Consider the following 19,389-nt stretch of genomic DNA (forward strand, 5'->3'; position numbering starts at 1 on the left):
TTGGCTGCAGCTCCTGGGGAAGTCACCCTACCCGGCTCTGGGGGGACCAGATCACAGAGGAAGGGCTTCTGTGTCTGTCTGTCTGTCTGTCTGTCTGTCTGTCTCTCTCTCTCACTTTCTCTCTCTCCACATGGTTACACTTCCCCGAATTCACAATATTAACTCCGTTTCCTGACAAACCAGGAATCAGCTCTTGAGCATATGACAGTCTGCCACTGCCTGGAGCTGAAGCAGAGTCATCTTGCTCCGAACTGCAGAGAAGAGTTTCCTTTCTTCTCTGCCTTCCTTCACTCCCAAATATCTTTCTCTTTGTCATTCTCAATCAGATCCTCATTTTCCCAGACATCAACACTTCCAGATCCAATTGGGTCCGTGGAATCCTCATGGGAATCCTGGGGAATCGTGGGACATCAGCTTGGGAACGGATACTAAGATCATCTAAGATGTCAATCAGTTGATCATTCAATGGTGTTTAGTGAGTGTTTACTATGAGCAGAGCACTCTACTAAGTATCTGGGGGACTACAATAGAAAAGAATTAGAAGACTTGTTCCCTGCCGATAACGACCTTATGGTCCCGAAGAGGAGACTGACATTAATCAAAAAATAAGTAACTTATAATGTAAAATTAAAAGATGTACATAAGTGACTTTGGGCAAGTCACTTAAATTCTCTGGGCCTCAGTTACCTCATCTGTAAAATGGGGATGAAGACTGTAAGCCCCCCGTGGGACAACCTGATCACCTTTTTAACATCCCCAGTTCTTAGAACAGTGCTTTGCACATAGTAAGCGCTTAATAAATGTTAAAAAAAAAAGTGCTATGGGTTTGAGGTGGGGCAAATAGTCAAATGCCCAAAGGTGGGCATGGGGACTGGGGTGTGTTTCAGAAGGTGGAGCATACAGAGGAGGGCGAAAACAGGACAGAAGGCTGCAATGTCTTCTATTCAGAAGGTATAGGAGAAGGCATATAAGGGAGGGGGACTGAGTCATTGTTGGGATATCCAAGACTGGGAGCCTCCAGGCATGCTTGAGACCATCACTTCCTTCATCCCTGCTCTCCAGAGCCCCCTCCCCTTTTGCTCATTAGCCAGATGGCCAGAGGGCACAGAGACTCACCCAAGGAATTGATGCTCCACCTCCCAGGACCCAGTATCCCTCCGGGCGTTTCCCAACCTTGAGCAGTGGGGACAACTGTCTTGACCTCAGGTGGTAAAGGGCAGCATCCCACTTGTCCATCCACCAGCCGGGGCAGATCTGTGAGTGTCAGATGCTTCCACTGGATTTTAGTCCAGGCAAAGTAGAATCCAAGATGGTGGCAGCCATGAGCTTGTCTGTCTCCTGGGGACCCAGCTTCAGGGCCCTGGACATGGCAGTGGGGTTGTAGTTGGGGCTGGGAGCTGGCATCCATTACAGTGCCTCATCCACTCATCCACACACAGGCTTCTTCTTGTGTCCTGATTCCCCTCAAGGGAGGTGTGGAAGCATAATGCTCCAGGTCCTGCATTTTTCCGTTTCTCTCCGAATGGTGTCTGCTGGTTACCAAGGCAATCAAGTTCACTACGCATCTTCATTTTGCTCCCTAGGTCTTCTGAATGGAGCACCTGAAAACAAGATGAAGCAATTCCTTTACTGGGGTTAGGTGGGAATTAATCACTGAGAGAACAAGGTAGATAACCCCGTACCAAGGGGTGTTTACTGCCCATCCTGATGTATTTCTCTTGTACTGTATTTTAATTGAATTAGAGGCTGTACTATGTAAAAGAAGCTCGGGTTTACTCAGAACTGAGAATGGCCCTGACTAGCAGGGGAATTTCTGCTACTTAACAGCCTCTCCCTACTAGTGCTAATAGAAGTGCTAGTAGTAAATAAACTTGTCTCTATCATATCCGCTCAAACACGACACACAGTCCGTGAAGTTTTTCTTTGACAGAGGCCAGGACCACGGTTACTCACACTGGTTTGTGGGGGTGGTGAGAGGCCTCAGGGGGCATCGGTATCTGTGTGAGGGGAAAGAGATTGCGGCCAAAGGCTCCAATGTCCCCTAGTCTGAGCCCCAAACAGATGATTGGGTGCAGTTCTTCTTTAGTTCTCCATTCACACTTTGACTACGTGAATCCAACCACTTATCCCATCCCACCTTAATTACTGTTTCAGCCTCCTTGGTGACCTCCCTTTCTCTCATCTCTCCCAACTCCAATCCCTACCTCACTCTGCTGCCCAAATCATTTTTCTACAAAACCATTCCATCTATGTTTCCCCACTCCTCAAGAACCTCTATAGTCTGCCAGTCCTTCTCCAAATGAAAGAGAAACTCCTCACCGTTGGCTTGAAAGCACGCAATCACCTTGCTACCGCCTTCTTTACCTCCCTAATTTCCTACTACAAAACAGACCGCACACTTCACTCTTCTAATGCCAACCAACTTGCTGTGCTTGACCTATTCTATAACACTTCTGACCTCCCTCCCACATCCTACCTCTGTCTCGGAAACCCCTCTCTCTTCATTTCAGACAGACAATCACTCTTTCCACCTCTCTGTCTTATTAAAAGCACATCTCCTCTGAGAGGCCTTCCTCGACTAAGCCCTCATTTCCTCTTCTCCCACTCCCTTTTGTGTCACCCTTGCACTTGGATTTGCACCCTGATTCATCCTTCCCTCAGTCCTACAGCACCTATGTACGTATCTATAAGCACTTAGTACAGTGCTCTGCACACAGTAAGCACTCAATAAATACGATTGAATGAATGAATGAATTTATAACATTTTTTAAAAATTAATATCTGTCTCCCCTTCTAGACACTAAGCTTGTTGTGGGCTGGGAACATGTCTACCAACTCTAGTATATCGTAATCTTCCCAGCACTTAGTAGAGTCGTATGCCCACAGTAAAGGCTCAAGAAATACAACTGATTGATCGAACGACTGATTGATTGAGGCTACCAGAAGCAGCTTCGGCTATTCTATGGCCAACATAACTGCCCTTTCCTGCATGCCTAGTCTCTATACAGTCTCTGGACTGTACGCTTGTTGTGGACAGAGGACATATCTGCCAACTCTGTTGCACTGTACTCTCCCAAGTGCTCTGCACATAGCAAGTGGTAAACAAAGACCATTGATGGAGAAGCAGCTTGGCCTAGTGGATGGAGCACGGGCCTGAGTGTCAAACGTTCATGGGTTCTAATCCCAGATCCGCCACATGTCTGCTGTGTGACCTTGGACAAGTCACTTCATTTCACTTGGAGAAGCAGCGTGGCTTAGTGGAAAGAGCACGGGACAGGGAGTCAGAGGTTGTGGGTTCTAATCCCGCCTCTGCCACCTGTCAGCTGCGTGACTTTGGGCAAGTCACTTAACTTCTCTGTGCCTCAGTTACCTCATCTGTAAAATGGAGAAGCCTGTGAGCCCCACGTGGGACAACCTGATTACCTTCTATCTATCCCAGCCCCTGGGACAATGCTTGGAACATGGTCAGCACTTAACAAATATCATTTCTTTTCCTCTGGGCCTCAGTCACCCCATCTTTAAAATGGGGATTAAGAGTTTGAGCCCTATGTGGGACAGAGACTGTCCAACCTACCTTGTATCTATCTCAGTGCTTAGAACAGTACTTGGCACATAGTAAGTGTTTAATGGGTACCACAATAATTATTATTATTATTATGATGGCGATGATGATGCCTAGCCACGGTGGGGTAGCTCCGTGAAGCTCTGCTGCCTCCTCTCGGCCCCTGGGAAATCCCACCCACTGTACAGAACCGCAGCTGCAGGGCACATTGACTCCTGACAGGCAGGAGAAGCAGCGTGGTGAGACGGACATTAACATAAATCATTTTGGAACTTCTCATATATAATTTTAAGATACATACAGAAGTGCTGAGGGCTTGAGAGTAGGGTGAATTGTACTCTCTCATGTGTCAGTGTCTTGCACACAGTAAGCTCTCAACAAATCTTTTTTAGTGGTGTGTGATCCTGAAGTGCCCAGTTTGGTGCCTCACACACAATATGTCAAGGAGGCTGATGGTGGAGATGGGGTAAATGTTGATGGGGGTGGTGATTACGATAGCGGTGGCCACGGTGATGATAGAGATAGTGGCATCTACTTCCGCAGAGGGGCCTGGATGGGGGTGGAGGTCCCAGAGCCGTGAGTGGCTGCGGATCCCACGGGGCTGTAGGGAGCAGGACAGCCGGAGGCAGGAGGTGAGGACCAGAGGGACTGAGATAGTGACCATTCTGGGGGAGACGAGGGTGGGCAGGAAGGTCCGGAGATCATGGGTCGCTGGGGGAGCTGGAACACAGCATTCCTCCTGCCCCCCAGCACGGCCCCCTGCCAGGGAGGGGCAGAGCAGGGGGATGGGCCCACAGGGACGGGGGTTTTTGCCTCACTTCCCCATCACCCTGTATCACTGTGAGAATTACTACTGTCAACATTCTGACAGTAATAATCGGCCTCGTCCTCGGCCTGGGCCCTGGCGATGGTCAGCGTGGCCGTACTCCCGGATTTGGAGCCGGAGAACCGGTCGGGGATCCCGGAGGGTCGGTTGCTACCACTGGAGGTACCGTATATTACCAGTCCAGGGACTTGGCCAGGTTTCTGCTGGTACCAGTTTGCACCATAGGTACTGCTAACACCGGAGCAGGTGATGGTGGCTGTTTGTCCTAGAGCCACCGACGCCGATGCCGGCTGAGTGGGCACAGAACTCACAAAATCTGGAGGAGAGGAGAGAAGAGGTTAGGAAGGACTGCACTGGACCCCTCCCTGGGCATCCTTAACCCTTCAACCTCAACATCCTCCCCGGGATCCTCCCCAGAATGAGATAGTTTCCCTGCCCAGGGCCCTTAACAGGGACATTAGACACCCCCGGCCGCACCTGTGCAGAGTGCGAGGAAGAGGTGGAGGAGGAGGAGAGGAGTGTGTGCCATGGTGGAGACGGACACAAGAGCTCTGCTCCCTGAGGCCCCAACTCTGGGCCTGGGCTCCCCCAACTCTCTCTTATCCCCTCCCCACGCCTCCCCAAACTCCTAAATGCAAATCTGGTCCCCCGCTCATTGGCTGCTGCTCCTGGGGAAGTCACCCTACCCGGCTCTGGGGGGACCAGATCACAGAGGAAGGGCTTCTGTGTCTGTCTGTCTGTCTGTCTGTCTGTCTGTCTGTCTGTCTGTCTGTCTCTCTCTCTCTCTCACTTTCTCTCTCTCCACATGGTTACACTTCCCTGAATTCACAATATTAACTTCTTTTCCTGACAAACCAGGAATCAGCTCTTGAGCATATGACAGTCTGCCACTGCCTGGAGCTGAAGCAGAATCATCTTGCTCCGAACTGCAGGGATGAGTTTCCATTCTTCTCTGCCTTCCCTCACTCCCAAACATCTTTCTCTTTGTCATTCTCAATCAGATCCTCATTTTCCCAGACATCAACACTTCCAGATCCAATCGGGTCCGTGGACTCCTCATGGGAATCCTGAGGAATTGTGGGACATCAGCTTGGGAAGGGATACTAAGATCATCTAAGATGTCAATCAGTCAATCATTCAATGGTATTTAGTGAATGCTTACTATAAGCAGAGCACTCTACTATTTGGGGAACTACAATAGAAAAGAATTAGAAGACTTGTTCCCTGCCGATAATGACCTTACAGTCCCAAAGGGGAGACTGACATTAATCAAAAAATAAGTAACTTATAATGTAAAATTAAAGGACATGTACATAAGTGCTACAGGTTTGAGGTGGGGCAAATAGTCACATGCCCAAAGGTGGGCATGGGGACTGGGGTGTGTTTCAGAAGGTGGGGCAGACAGAGGAGGGCGAAAACAGGACAGAAGGCTGCAATGTCTTCTATTCAGAAGGTATAGGAGGAGGCATGTAAGGGAGGGGGACTGCATCATTGTTGGAATCTCCAAGATTGGGAGCCTCCAGGCATGCTTGAGACCATCACTTCCTTCATCCCTGCTCTCCAGAGCCCCCTCCCCTTTTGCTCATTAGCCAGATGGCCAAAGGGCACAGAGACTCACCCAAGGAATTGATGCTCCACCTCCCAGGACCCAGTATTCCTCCGGGCATTTCCCAACCTTGAGCAGTGGGGACAACCGTCTTGACCTCAGGTGGTAAAGGGCAGCGTCCCACTTGTCTATCCACCAGCCGGGGCAGATCTGTGAGTGTCAGATGCTCCCACTGGATTCCAGTCCAGGCAAAGTAGAATCCAAGCTGGTGGCAGCCATGAGTTTGTCTGTCTCCTGGGGACCCAGCTTCAGGGCCCTGGACATGGCAGTGGGGTTGCAGTTGGGGATGGGAGCTGGCATCCATTTCAGTGCCTCATCCACTCATCCACACACAGGCTTCTTCTTGTATCCCAATCCCCCTCAAGGGAGGGGTGGAAGCATAATGCTCAAGGTCCTGCATTTTTCCCTTTCTCTCCGAATGGTGTCTGCTGGTTACCAAGGCAATCAAGTTCACTACACAACTTCATTTTGCTCCCTAGGTCTTCTGAATGGAGCACCTGAAAACAAGATGAAGCAATTCCTTTACTGGGGTTAGGTGGGAATTAATCACCCAGAGAACAAGGTAGATAGCCCCGTACCAAGGGGTGTTTACTGCCCGTCCTGATGTATTTCTCTTGTACTGTATTTTAATTGAATTAGATGCTGTACTATGTAAAAGAAGCTCGGGTTTACTCAGAACTGAGCTGGCCCTGACTAGCAGGGGAATTTCTGCTACTTAACAGCCTCTCCCTACTAGTGCTAATAGAAGTGCTAGTAGTAAATAAACTTGGCTCTATCATATCCGCTCAAACACAACGCAGAGTCCGTGAAGTTTTTCTTTGACAGAGGCCAGGACCATGGTTACTCACACTGGTTTGTGGGGATGGTGAGAGGCCTCATGCGGCATCGGTATCTGTGTGAGGGGAAAGAGACTGCGGCCAAAGGCTCCAATGTCCCCTAGTCTGAGCCCCAAACAGATGATTGGGTGCAGTTCTTCTTTAGTTCTCCATTCACACTTTGACTACGTGAATCCAACCACTTATCCCATCCCACCTTAATTACTGTTTCAGCCTCCTTGGTGACCTCCCTTTCTCTCATCTCTCCCAACGCCAATTCATACCTCACTCTGTGGCCCAAATCATTTTTCTACAGAATCATTCGGTCTATGCTTCCCCACTCCTCAAGAACCTCTATAGTCTGCCAGCCCTTCTCCAAATGAAAGAGAAACTCCTCACCGTTGGCTTGAAAGCACGCAATCACCTTGCTACCGCCTTCTTTACCTCCCTAATTTCCTACTACAAAACAGACCGCACACTTACCTCTTCTAAAGCCAACCAACTTGCTGTGCTTGACCTATTCTATAACACTTCTGACCTCCCTCCCACATCCTACCTCTGTCCCGGAAACCCCTCTCTCTTCATTTCAGACAGACAATCACTCTTTCCACCTCTCTGTCTTATTAAAAGCACATCTCCTCCGAGAGGCCTTCCTCGACTAAGCCCTCATTTCCTCTTCTCCCACTCCCTTTTGTGTCACCCTTGCACTTGGATTTGCACCCTGATTCATCCTTCCCTCAGTCCTACAGCACCTATGTACGTATCTATAAGCACTTAGTACAGTGCTCTGCACACAGTAAGCGCTCAATAAATACGATTGAATGAATGAATGGATTTATAACATTTTTTAAAAATTAATATCTGTCTCCCCTTCTAGACTCTAAGCTTGTTATGGGCAGGGAATGCGTCTACCAACTCTAGTATATCGTAATCTCCCCAGCACTTAGTAGAGTCGTATGCCCACAGTAAAGGCTCAAGAAATACAACTGATTGATCGAACGACTGATTGATTGAGGCTACCAGAAGCAGCTTCGGGTATCCTAAGGCCAACATAACTGCCCTTTCCTGCATGCCTAGTCTCTGTACAGTCTCTGGACTGTACGCTTGTTGTGGACAGAGGACGTATCTGCCAACTCTGTTGCACTGTACTCTCCCAAGTGCTCTGCACATAGCAAGTGGTAAACAAAGACCATTGATGGAGAAGCAGCTTGGCCTACTGGATGGAGCACGAACCTCGGTGTCAGAAGGTCATGGGTTCTAATCCCAGATCCACCACATGTCTGCTGTGTGACCCTGGACAAGTCACTTCATTTCACTTGGAGAAGCAGCGTGGCTTAGTGGAAAGAGCACGGGATTGGGAGTCAGAGGTCGTGGGTTCTAATCCTGCCTCTGCCACCTGTCAGCTGTGTGACTTTGGGCAAGTCGCTTAACATCTCTGTGCCTCAGTTACCTCATCTGTAAAATGGAGAAGCCTGTGAGCCCCACGTGGGACAACCTGATTACCTTCTATCTATCCCAGCCCCTGGGACAATGCTTGGAACATGGTCAGCACTTAACAAATATCATTTCTTTTCCTCTGGGCCTCAGTTACCCCATCTTTAAAATGGGGATTAAGAGTTTGAGCCCTATGTGGGACAGAGACTGTCCAACCTACCTTGTATCTACCTCAGCGCTTAGAACAGTACTTGGCACATAGTAAGCGTTTAATGGGTACCACAATAATTATGATTATTATTATGATGGCGATGATGATGCCTAGCCATGGTGGGGTAGCTCCGTGAAGCTCTGCTGCCTCCTCTCGGCCCCTGGGAAATCCCACCCACTGTCCAGAACCGCAGCTGCAGGGCACATAGACTCCAGACAGGCAGGAGAAGCAGCGTGGTGAGACAGACATTAACATAAATCATTTTGGAACTTCTCATATATAATTTTAAGATACGTACAGAAATGCTGAGGGCTTGAGATTAGGGTGAATTGTACTCTCTCATGTGTCAGTGTCTTGCACACAGTAAGCTCTCAACAAATCTTTTTTAGTGGTGTGTGATCCTGAAGTGCCCAGTTTGGTGCCTCACACACAATATGTCAAGGAGGCCGATGGTGGAGATGGGGTAAATGTTGATGGGGGCGGTGATTACGATAGCGGTGGCCATGGTGATGATAGAGATAGTGGCATCTACTTCCACAGAGGGGCCTGGATGGGGGTGGAGGTCCCAGAGCCGTGAGTGGCTGTGGATCCCATGGGGCTGTAGGGAGCAGGACGGCCGGAGGCAGGAGGTGAGGACCAGAGGGACTGACATAGTGACCATTCTGGGGGAGACGAGGGTGGGCAGGAAGGTCCGGAGACCATGGGTCACTGGGGGAGCTGGAACACAGCATTCCTCCTGCCCCCCGGCATGGGGCACCACCTGGCAGGGAGGGGCAGAGCAGGGGGACGACGGGTCCAAGGAGACGGGGGTTTTTGTCTCACTTCCCCATCACCCTGTATCACTGTGAGGATTACTATAGTAAGCATCCTGACAGTAATAATCGGCCTCGTCCTCGGCCTCGGCCCTGGCGATGGTCAGTGTGGCCGTGCTCCCAGAGCTGGAGCCGGAGAACCGGTCGGGGATCCCGGAGGGTCGGTTGCTACCACTGGAGGTACTGTATATTACCAGTACAGGGGCTCGGCCAGGTTTCTGCTGGTACCAGTTTGCACCGTAGCCACTGGTAACACCGGAGCAGGTGATGGTGGCTGTTTGTCCTAGAGCCACCGATGCCGATGCCGGCTGAGTGGGCACAGAACTCACAAAATCTGGAGGAGAGGAGAGAAGAGGTTAGGAAGGACTGCACTGGACCCCTCCCTGGGCATCCTTAACCCTTCAACCTCAACATCCTCCCCGGGGTCCTCCCCAGGATGAGATAGTTTCCCCGCCCAGGGCCCTTAACAGGGACATTAGCTGCCCCCAGCTGCACCTGTGCAGAGTGCGAGGAAGAGGTGGAGGAGGAGGAGAGGAGTGTGTGCCATGGTGGAGACGGACACAAGAGCTCTGCTCCCCGAGGCCCCAACTCTGGGCCTGGGCTCCCCCAACTCTCTCTTATCCCCTCCCCACGCCTCCCCAAACTCCTAAATGCAAATCTGGTCCCTCGCTCATTGGCTGCTGCTCCTGGGGAAGTCACCCTACCTGGCTCTGGGGGGACCAGATCACAGAGGAAGGGCTTCTGTGTCTGTCTGTCTGTCTGTCTGTCTGTCTGTCTCTCTCACTTTCTCTCTCTCCACATGGTTACACTTCCCTGAATTCACAATATTAACTTCTTTTCCTGACAAACCAGGAATCAGCTTTTGAGCATATGACAGTCTTCCACTGCCTGGAGCTGAAGCAGAGTCATCTTGCTCCGAACTGCAGAGAACAGTTTCCATTCTTCTCTGCCTTCCCTCACTCCCAAACATCTTTCTCTTTGTCATTCTCAATCAGATCCTCATTTTCCCAGACTCAACACTTCCAGGTCCAATCGGGTCAGTGGAATCCTCATGGGAATCCTGGGGAATCGTGGGACATCAGCTTGGGAAGGGATACTAAGATCATCTAAGATGTCAATCAGTCAATCATTCAATGGTATTTAGTGTATGCTTACTATAAGTAGAGCACTCTACTATTTGGGGGACTACAATAGAGAAGAATTAGAAGACTTGTTCCCTGCCGATAATGACCTTACAGTCCCAAAGGGGAGACTGACATTAATAAAAAAATAAGTAACTTATAATGCAAAATTAAAAGACATGTACATAAGTGCTACAGGTTTGAGGTGGGGCAAATAGTCAAATGCCCAAAAGTGGGCATGGGGTCTGGGCTGTGTTTCAGAAGGTGGGGCAGACAGAGGAGGGCGAGAACAGGACAGAAGGCTGCAAAGTCTTCTATTCAGAAGGTATAGGAGGAGGCATATAAGGGAGGGGGACTGAGTCATTGTTGGGATATCCAAGATTGGGAGCCTCCAGGCATGCTTGAGACCATCACTTCCTTCATCCCTGCTCTCCAGAGCCCCCTCCCCTTTTGCTCATTAGCCAGATGGCCAGAGGGCACAGAGACTCACCAAAGGAATTGATGCTCCACGTCCCAGGACCCAGTATCCCTCTGGGCGTTTCCCAACCTTGAGCAGTGGGGACAACTGTCTTGACCTCAGGTGGTAAAGGGCAGCATCCCACTTGTCCATCCACCAGCCGGGGCGGATCTGTGAGTGTCAGATGCTTCCACTGGATTTTAGTCCAGGCAAAGCAGAATCCAAGATGGTGGCAGCCATGAGTTTGTCTGTCTCCTGGGGACCCAGCTTCAGAGCCCTGGACATGGCAGTGAGGTTGCAGTTGGGGCTGGGAGCTGGCGTCCATTACAGTACCTCATCCACTCATCCACACACAGGCTTCTTCTTGTGTCCCGATCCTCCTCAAGGGAGATGTGGAAGCGTAATGCTTAAGGTCCTACATTTTTCCCTTTCTCTCCAAATGGTGTCTGCTGGTTACCAACGCAATCAAGTTCACTACACATCTTCATTTTGCTCCCTAGGTCTTCTGAATGGAGCACCTGAAAACAAGATGAAGCAATTCCTTTACTGGGGTTAGGTGGGAATTAATCACCCAGAGAACAAGGTAGATAGCCCTGTACCAAGGGGTATTTACTGCCCATCCTGATGTATTTCTCTTGTACTGTATTTTAATTGAATTAGATGCTGTACTATGTAAAAGAAGCTCGGGTTTACTCAGAACTGAGCTGGCCCTGACTAGCAGGGGAATTTCTGCTACTCAACAGCCTCTCCCTACTAGCGCTAGTAGAAGTGCTAGTAGTAAATAAATTTGTCTCTATCATATTCGCTCAAACACAACGCAGAGTCCGTGAAGTTTTTCTTTGACAGAGGCCAGGACCACAGTCACTCACACTGGTTTGTGGGGATGGTGAGAGGCCTCAGGGGCTGTCGGTATCTGTGTGAGGGGAAGGAGATTGCGGCCAAAGGCTCCAATGTCCCCTAGTCTGAGCCCCAAACAGATGATTGGGTGCAGTTCTTCTTTAGTTCTCCATTCACACTTCGACTACGTGAATCCAACCACTTATCCCATCCCACTTTAATTACTGTTTCAGCCTCCTTGGTGACCTCCCTTTCTCTCATCTCTCCCAACTCCAATTCATACCTCACTCTGCTGCCCAAATCATTTTTCTACAGAATCATTCGGTCTGTTTCCCCACTCCTCAAGAACCTCTGTAGTCTGCCAGTCCTTCTCCACATGAAAGAGAAACTCCTCACCGTTGGCTTGAAAGCATGCAATTACCTTTGTCCCGCCTTCTTTACCTCCCTAATTTCCTACTACCAAACAGACCGCACACTTCACTCTTCTAATGCCAACCAACTTGCTGTGCCTTGACCTATTCTATCACACTTCTGACCACCCTCCCACATCCTGCCTTTGTCCTAGAAATCCCTCTCTCTTCATTTCAGACAGACAATCACTCTTTCCACCTCTCTGTCTTATTAAAAGCACATCTCCAAGAGGCCGTCCCAGACTAAGCCCTCATTTCCTCTTCACCCACTCCCTTTTTTGTCACCCTTGCACTTGAATTTGCACCCTGATTCATCCTATACACATCTATAACTTTTTTTTAATTAATATCTGTCTCCCCTTCTAGACTCTAAGCTTGTTATGGGCAGGGAACGTATCTACCAACTCTGGTATATCGTACTCTCCCCAGCACTTAGTACAGTGGTATGACCAGCTCAGTGGAAAGAGCATGGGCTTCGGAGTCAGATGTCATGGGTTCAAATCCCAGCTCCGCCAACTGTCAGCTGTGTGACTTTGGGTAAGTCACTTAACTTCTCTGTGCCACAGTTACCTCATCTGTAAAAATGGGGATTAAGACTGTGAGCCCTCCGTGGGACCTGATCACCTTGTAACTTCCCCAGTGCTTAGAACAGTGCTTTGCACATAGTAAGCGCTTAATAAATGCCATCATCATCATTATTATTATTATCATTATTATTAAAGGCTCAATAAATACAACTGATTGATCGAATGACTGATTGAGGCTACCAGAAGCAGCTTCAGCTATTCTGAGGCCAACAAGACTGCCCCTTCCTGCATGCCTACACTGTACAATCTCTGGACTGTAAGTCTGTTGTGGGCAGGGAACGTGTCTTCCACCTCTGTTGTATTTTACTTTCCCAAGTGCTAGGTGCAGTGCTTTGCACATAGCAAGGGATAAACAAAGACCATTCATTCCTTCATTCACTCAATCATATTTACTGTGTGCAAAGCACTGTACTAAGCGCTTGGGAAGTACATGTTGGAGAAGCAGCTTGGCCTAGTGGATAGAGGGCCTGAGAGTCAGAAGGTCATGAGTTCTGATCCCAGATCTGCCACACGGTTGCTGTGTGACCTTGGACAAGTCACTTCACTTCTCTGGGCCTCAGTGACCTCATCTGTAAAATGGGGATTAAAAGTGTGAGCCCTTTGTGGGACAGGGACTGTCCAACCTGACTGCCTTGTATCTACCTCAGTTCTTAGAACATAGTAAGTGCTTAACGAGTACCATAATTATTATGATTATTATTACGGTGACGATGAGGCCGAGCTACAGTGGGGCAGCTCCGTGAAGCTCTGCTGCCTCCTTCCAGCCCTTGGGAAATCCCATCCACTGTCCAGAACCGCAGCTGCAGTGAAAATTGACTCCAGACAGGCAGGAGAAGCAGCGTGTCGAGACAGGCATTAACATAAATCATTCTGTAATTTCTCATATATAATTTTAAGATGCGTACAGAAGAGCTGAGGGTCTAAGAGTGGGGTGAACTGTACTCTCTCAAGTGCTGAATACCATGTCCTGCATAGAGGAAGCGCTCAATAAATACTATCGATTGACTGACTGATTGGACTATATATTTTTTTTAGTAGTGTGTGATCCTGAAATATCCAGTTCAGTGCCTTGCACACAATATGTCAAGGAGGCTGGTGGTGGAGATGGGGTAAATAATAATAATAATAATGATGACGGCATTTATTAAGCCGTTCTAAGTGCTGGGGAGTTTACAAGGTGATCAGGTTATCCCACGGGGGGCTCACAGTCTTCATCCCCATTTTACAGATGAGGGAACTGAGGCCCAGAGAAGTGAAGTTACTTGCCCAAAGCCACACAACTGACAATTGGAGGATCCAGGATTTGAACCCATGACCTCTGACTCCAAAGCCCGTGCTCTTTCCACTGAGCCACGATGGTGGTGGCAATGATGACGATGGTGGCATCTGCTTCCGCAGATGGGCCTGGAAGGGAATGGAGGCCCCAGAGCCGTGAGCGGCTGCGGATCCCCCGGGGGTCCGGGGAGCAGGATGACTGGAGGCAGAAGGTGAGGCCCAGCAAGACTGAGGCCAAGACCGTTCCAAGGGTGACAAGGGGGTGCAGGAAGATGAGGGGCACAAGGGAAACTGGGGGAACTGGAGTGCAGCATTCCCCTCCCTCTCCTGGTACAGTGCATCATCTGGGAGGGAAGGGCAGAAGAAGTGGGCGGGCCCGTGGGGACAGAGGTTTTTGTCTCACTTCCCCATCACCCTTTGTCACTGTGCTGAGCACTGCTACTGCTGTCCCAGCCCTGACAATAATAATCAGCCTCGTCCTCGGCCTGGGCCCTGGCGATGGTCAGTGTGGCCGTGCTTCCGGATTTAGACCCAGAGAACCGGTCGGGGATCCCGGAGGGTCGGTTGTTACTATTGTATATCACCTGCACAGGGGCCCGGCCGGGTTTCTGCTGGTACCAGTTTGTACCATAGCTAGTGCTAACACCGGAGCAGGTGAGCGTGGCTGTTTGTCCCAGGGCCACGGACGCCGAGGGCGGCTGAGTGGGTGCAGAACTCACGAAACCTGGAGGAGAGGAGAGAAGAGGTCAGGGAGGACTGCACCGGACCCCTCCCTGGGCATCCTTCCCCCCTCCCCACTATCCACCCTGGGTCTGTCCGGGGCAGAGGAAGTGTCCGTGCCCGGGGCCCTTAGGAGGGTATGAGCCGCCCCAGGTCACACCTGTGCAGAGCGCGAGGAGCATGAGGCCCACGAGGAGGAGGAGAGGAGCTTGGGCCATGGCGGACAGTGTGCGAAGCGCTGTGCTCCCCGAGGCCCCAGCTGTGGGCCCGGCCTCTCCCGCTGCTCTCTTATCCCCTCCTCCTGCCCCCCACCGGGGCCCCCAGTGCAAATCTGTCCCCGCTCATTGGCTGCTGCTGCCCCGGGGGGCGGAGCCCCACACCCCTGGGGGGCTGCGGGGGGGGTCTCTCTGTCTCTGTGTCTCCACGTGCCCAGCCCTGCCCTTCCCTTCCGAGCAGCGGGGCTCAGTGCAAAGAGCCCGGGCTTGGGAGTCAGAGGTCGCGGGTTCCGATCCCGACCCTGCCACATGTCTGCTAGGTGACCTCGGGCAAGTCACTTAACTTGTCTGTGCCTCAGTGACCTCATCTGTAAAATGGGGGTGACGACTGTTAGCCCCACGTGGCGCAACCTGATTACCTTGTAATAATATTAATGATGGCATTTATTAAGCACTTATTATGTGCAAGGCACTGTGCTAAGCGCTGGGGAGGTTACAAGGTGATCGGGTTGTCCCACGGGGGGCTCACAGTCTTCATCCCTATTTTCCAGATGAGGTAATCAATCAATCAATCAATCAATCATATTTACTGAGCGCTTAGTGTGTGCAGAGCACTGTACTAAGCACTTGGGAAGTACAAGCTGGCAACATATAGAGACAGTCCCTACCCAAAAGTGGGCTCACAGTCTAGAGGGGGGAGACAGAGAACAAAACCAAACATACTAACAAAATAAAATAAATAGAATAGATAGGTACAAGTAAAATAAATAAATAAATAAATAAATAAATAGAGTAATAAATATGTACAAACATAACTGAGTCCCAGATAATAATACTAGTAATGATGGCATTTATTAAGCGCTTACTACGTGCAAAGCACTGTTCTAAGCGCTGGGGAGGTTGCAAGGAGAGCAGGTTGTCCCACGGTGGGCTCAGAGAAGTGAAGTGACTTGCCCAAAGTCACTCAGCTGACAATTGGCCGGGCGGGATTTGAACCCACGACCTCTGACTCCAAAGCCCGGGCTCTTTCCACTGAGCCACACTATACCCCCTAGCGCTTAGAACAGTGCTTGGCAGGTAGTAAGCGCTTAACAAATACTATTATTATTATTATTATTATTATTATTATCTTTATTATTATTCCCTCAGCCCCGGGCGGGACCCTCGCCCACCGCCAGGGGGCGCGGGGGGGGGGACCACGGCCCGGCGGCGCCCCCTGCTGGCCCCGGCCTCCGTCACACCCCCTCGGGCCTCACACGGCCTCGCCGCCCATCAGGAGCATTTACTGAACACCTCCTGTGTGCACAACACTGTTCTAAACTCTCAGTAAAGTACAGTAGATTTAGTAAACATGATCCCTGTCAACCCTAGGAGCTTAGAATCTAACAGAGGAGACAGTATAATAAATCATAATCATAATAATGACATTTGTTAATTGGTTACTATGTGCCAAGCGCTCTTCTAAGCACTGGGGATAGATACAGAGTAATCAGGTTGCCCCACGAGGGGCTCACAGTCTTCACCCCCATTTTACAGACGAGGTCACTGAGGCACAGAGAAGTTAAGTGACTTGCCCAATGTCACCCAGCTGACAAGTGGCTGTCAGGATTAGAACCCACGACATGAGAAGCAGCGTGGCTATGAGAAGCTGTGTGGCTCAGTGGAAAGAACACGGGCTTTGGAGTCAGAGGTCATGGGTTCAAATCCCGGCTCTGCCAACTGTCAGCTGTGTGACTTTGGGCAAGTCACTTAACTTCTCTGGGCCTCAGTTCCCTCATCTGTAAAATGGGGATTAAAACTGTGAGCCCCCGGTGGGACAACCTGATCACCTTGTAGCCTCCCCAGCACTTAGAACAGTGCCTTGCACATAGTAAGCGCTTAACAAATACCATTATTATTATTATTATTATTATTATTATTATTATCTGACTCCCAAGCTTTCTCCACTGCGGAGGGGGAAGCAAATTAGCATATTTTGGACACATCATCAGGAGGACTAATTCTCTGGAGAAGACACTAATGCTAGGAAAAGTCCATGGAAAATGTGGAAGAGGCAGACCAGCAGCTGGATGGAAAGAGACCACAACAACAACAACAAAAGAACCATTAGAAAGGTTACAGATTATTGCAGAACACAGGACATTCTGGAGAAAATATACCCAGAGAGTCGGTAGGAATCGGAAATGACTCAATGGCACTTGATAATAATAATAATGATAATAGGAGGAAGCAAGAGACCCTCAATGTATGCCTAGAGGTGCTTTTAGGGGGTGATGTGGAAGTGCTGCAGTGGCAGGGATAGGGATATAAGGTGGGGAAAAGAGAGAATAATCAGCCAAAACCTCCCAGAGGAGATGGGATTTCAGACAGCCTTTGAAGATGGGGAGGACCCTGGTCTTCCAGCTGTGAAAGGGGAGGGAGTTTCAGATATAAAGAAGGGTGAGAGCCAGAGCTCAGGGGAAAAGGGGATGAGATGCAGGCCCAGGGAGTAGATGGGCATGAGGTGAGTAAAGCATGGTGGCTGAGGTGTTGTGGGAAAGAACTCAGGGTTGGTCCAGGGGAGCGAGAGGATGGAGAGCATCTTACAACCAAGGAGCCAGTCAGTGAGCTAAACCACAGTGCCAAAGGCAGCCAAGAGGTCAAGGAGGATCCGGGCTTAGTAGAGACTACCCTAAGTGCAGCCAAGATCCATGGTTTTGTCCCTACTAACACTTTCTCTCCGGGAATGGGCTGGCAGAGATAACAGGGTTCTGAGGGCCTGGCTTCTGGAGGCAGCTCTGTCCCTGACGTGCTGGGAGCGCAGTACAGTATCCTGCCTAAAGTAAGTGCCTAGTATAGTGCTCTGGAGCAGCATGGTGTAGTGGATTGAGCATGGGCCTGAGAGTTAGAAGGTCATGGGTTCTAATCCCAGCTCCGCCACTTGTCTGCTGTGTGGCCAAACCACTTCTCTATGCCTCAGTTACTTCATCTGTAAAATGGGGATTGAGACTGTCAGCCCCACATGGAACAGGGATTATACAGGTCTGTAATTTATTTATTTATATAAATGCCAGTTTCCCCCTTTACAGGGTCAGCTTCTTGTGGGCAGGGAGCATGTCTACCAACTCTATTGATGCCTGTCTACTTGTTTTGTTTTGTTGTCTGTCTCCCCCTTCTAGACTGTGAGCCCGTTGTTGGGTAGGGATTGTCTCTATCTGTTGCCAAATTGTACTTTCCAAGCACTTAGTACAGTGCTGAGCTCAATATATACGATTGAATTGAATGAATGAACTCTGTTGTATTGGACTCTCCCAAGTGTGGAGGGCAGTGTTCTGCATACAGTAAGCGCTCAAGAAATAAAACTGATTAACTGATTAGAGGCGCCTGGAGGTGGTCAACAAACTTCAAAGCTTAGAGCCTCTGTGGATCCTCCTGAAGCTGCAGGGACCAAGACAGCGGGAGATAGGAAGTGGGGTCCAAGGGGACTGAGAGAGAAAGTGTGGGTCCTGGGAATGATGGGGGTGTCCAGGAGAACCGGAATACAGAGGAAGCTGGGGGAGCTGACAGTGCTCCCCCTCCCTCTTCTGTGACAGGGTCTCCAACGGGCTGGGAGGTTCAGAGCCAGGGGACGGGCCCATGTGGACGGGGGGTTTTGTCTCACTTCCCCGTCCCACTGGGTCACTGTGCTAAGCAACGCTGCTGCTGTCCCACATATGACAGTAATAATCGGCCTCACTCTCGGCCTGAGCCCTGGCGATGGCCACTGTGGCCGTCTTCCCAGAGTTGGAGCCGGAGAACCGGTCGGGGATCCCGGAGGGTCGGTTGCTATTACCGTATATCACCTGCACAGGGGCCTGCCCGGGTTTCTGCTGGAACCAAAGCACACTTTTTCTACCAATGCTGTCAGCAGAGCAGGTGAGTGTGGCCGTTTGTCCCAGAGCCACGGACGCGGAGGGTGGTTGAGTCACCACATACGAACTCAGGGCACCTAGAGGAAAGGAGAGAAGAGGTCAGTAAAGAGGGGACCAGATCCTGTTCTGGGGATCCTCACCCTCCCTGTCACCTCCTGGGTCCCCAGGGAGACAAAGTCTCCCTGTCTGGTGCTCTTTTGGGAGGGTGTTAGCTGCCCCCGCACCACACCTGTGCAGAGAGCGAGGAGTGCGAAGAGGAGGTGGAAGAGGAGGAGAGGAGTGTGGGCCATGGTGGACATGGACACAAGAGCTCAGCTCCCAGAGACCCCAGCTCTGGGACTCGGTTTCTCCACCTCTCTCTTAACCCCTTTCTACGCCCCCTCCCCACGCCCCACACATGCAAATCGGATCCCACTTATTGCCCGCTATTACTGGAGTATAGGCCTGGCCAGCTCATAGGTGCCCAGAACTAGAAGGGAGAGTGGGTCTCTGCCTCTCTTCCTCTCTCCCTCTCTCCCCCTCCACTGCAGACAGTTGTGTCCCTGGTGCTTCCGTCTCTTCTCCCCTTCTGGTATCAGTTTGCCCTGTGCCCCTTCTCCAGATTTACACTC

General features: G+C 50.4%; 3 gene segments (V, D, J or C); all 3 read right to left on the minus strand.

The window, feature by feature from the left end:
* The window catches only part of LOC119941832, a 60,424-nt gene extending 45,505 nt beyond the window's left edge, over positions 1-14,919 (minus strand). Inside the window, 1 exon segment of the V gene segment in view lies at positions 14,834-14,919. Within this exon segment, the coding sequence occupies positions 14,834-14,891 (58 nt within the window).
* LOC119942218 lies at positions 4,388-4,946 on the minus strand. The segment is given in 2 exon segments: positions 4,388-4,704; positions 4,866-4,946. Coding segments are annotated over 2 exon segments (369 nt in total).
* Positions 14,920-18,553: 3,634 nt separating the features above from the next.
* LOC119941834 lies at positions 18,554-19,077 on the minus strand. The segment is given in 2 exon segments: positions 18,554-18,855; positions 19,008-19,077. Coding segments are annotated over 2 exon segments (372 nt in total).
* Between the last annotated feature and the right edge of the window lie 312 nt (positions 19,078-19,389).

The sequence above is a fragment of the Tachyglossus aculeatus genome, chromosome 21 (assembly GCF_015852505.1).
Source record: "Tachyglossus aculeatus isolate mTacAcu1 chromosome 21, mTacAcu1.pri, whole genome shotgun sequence".
NCBI lineage: Eukaryota > Metazoa > Chordata > Mammalia > Monotremata > Tachyglossidae > Tachyglossus > Tachyglossus aculeatus.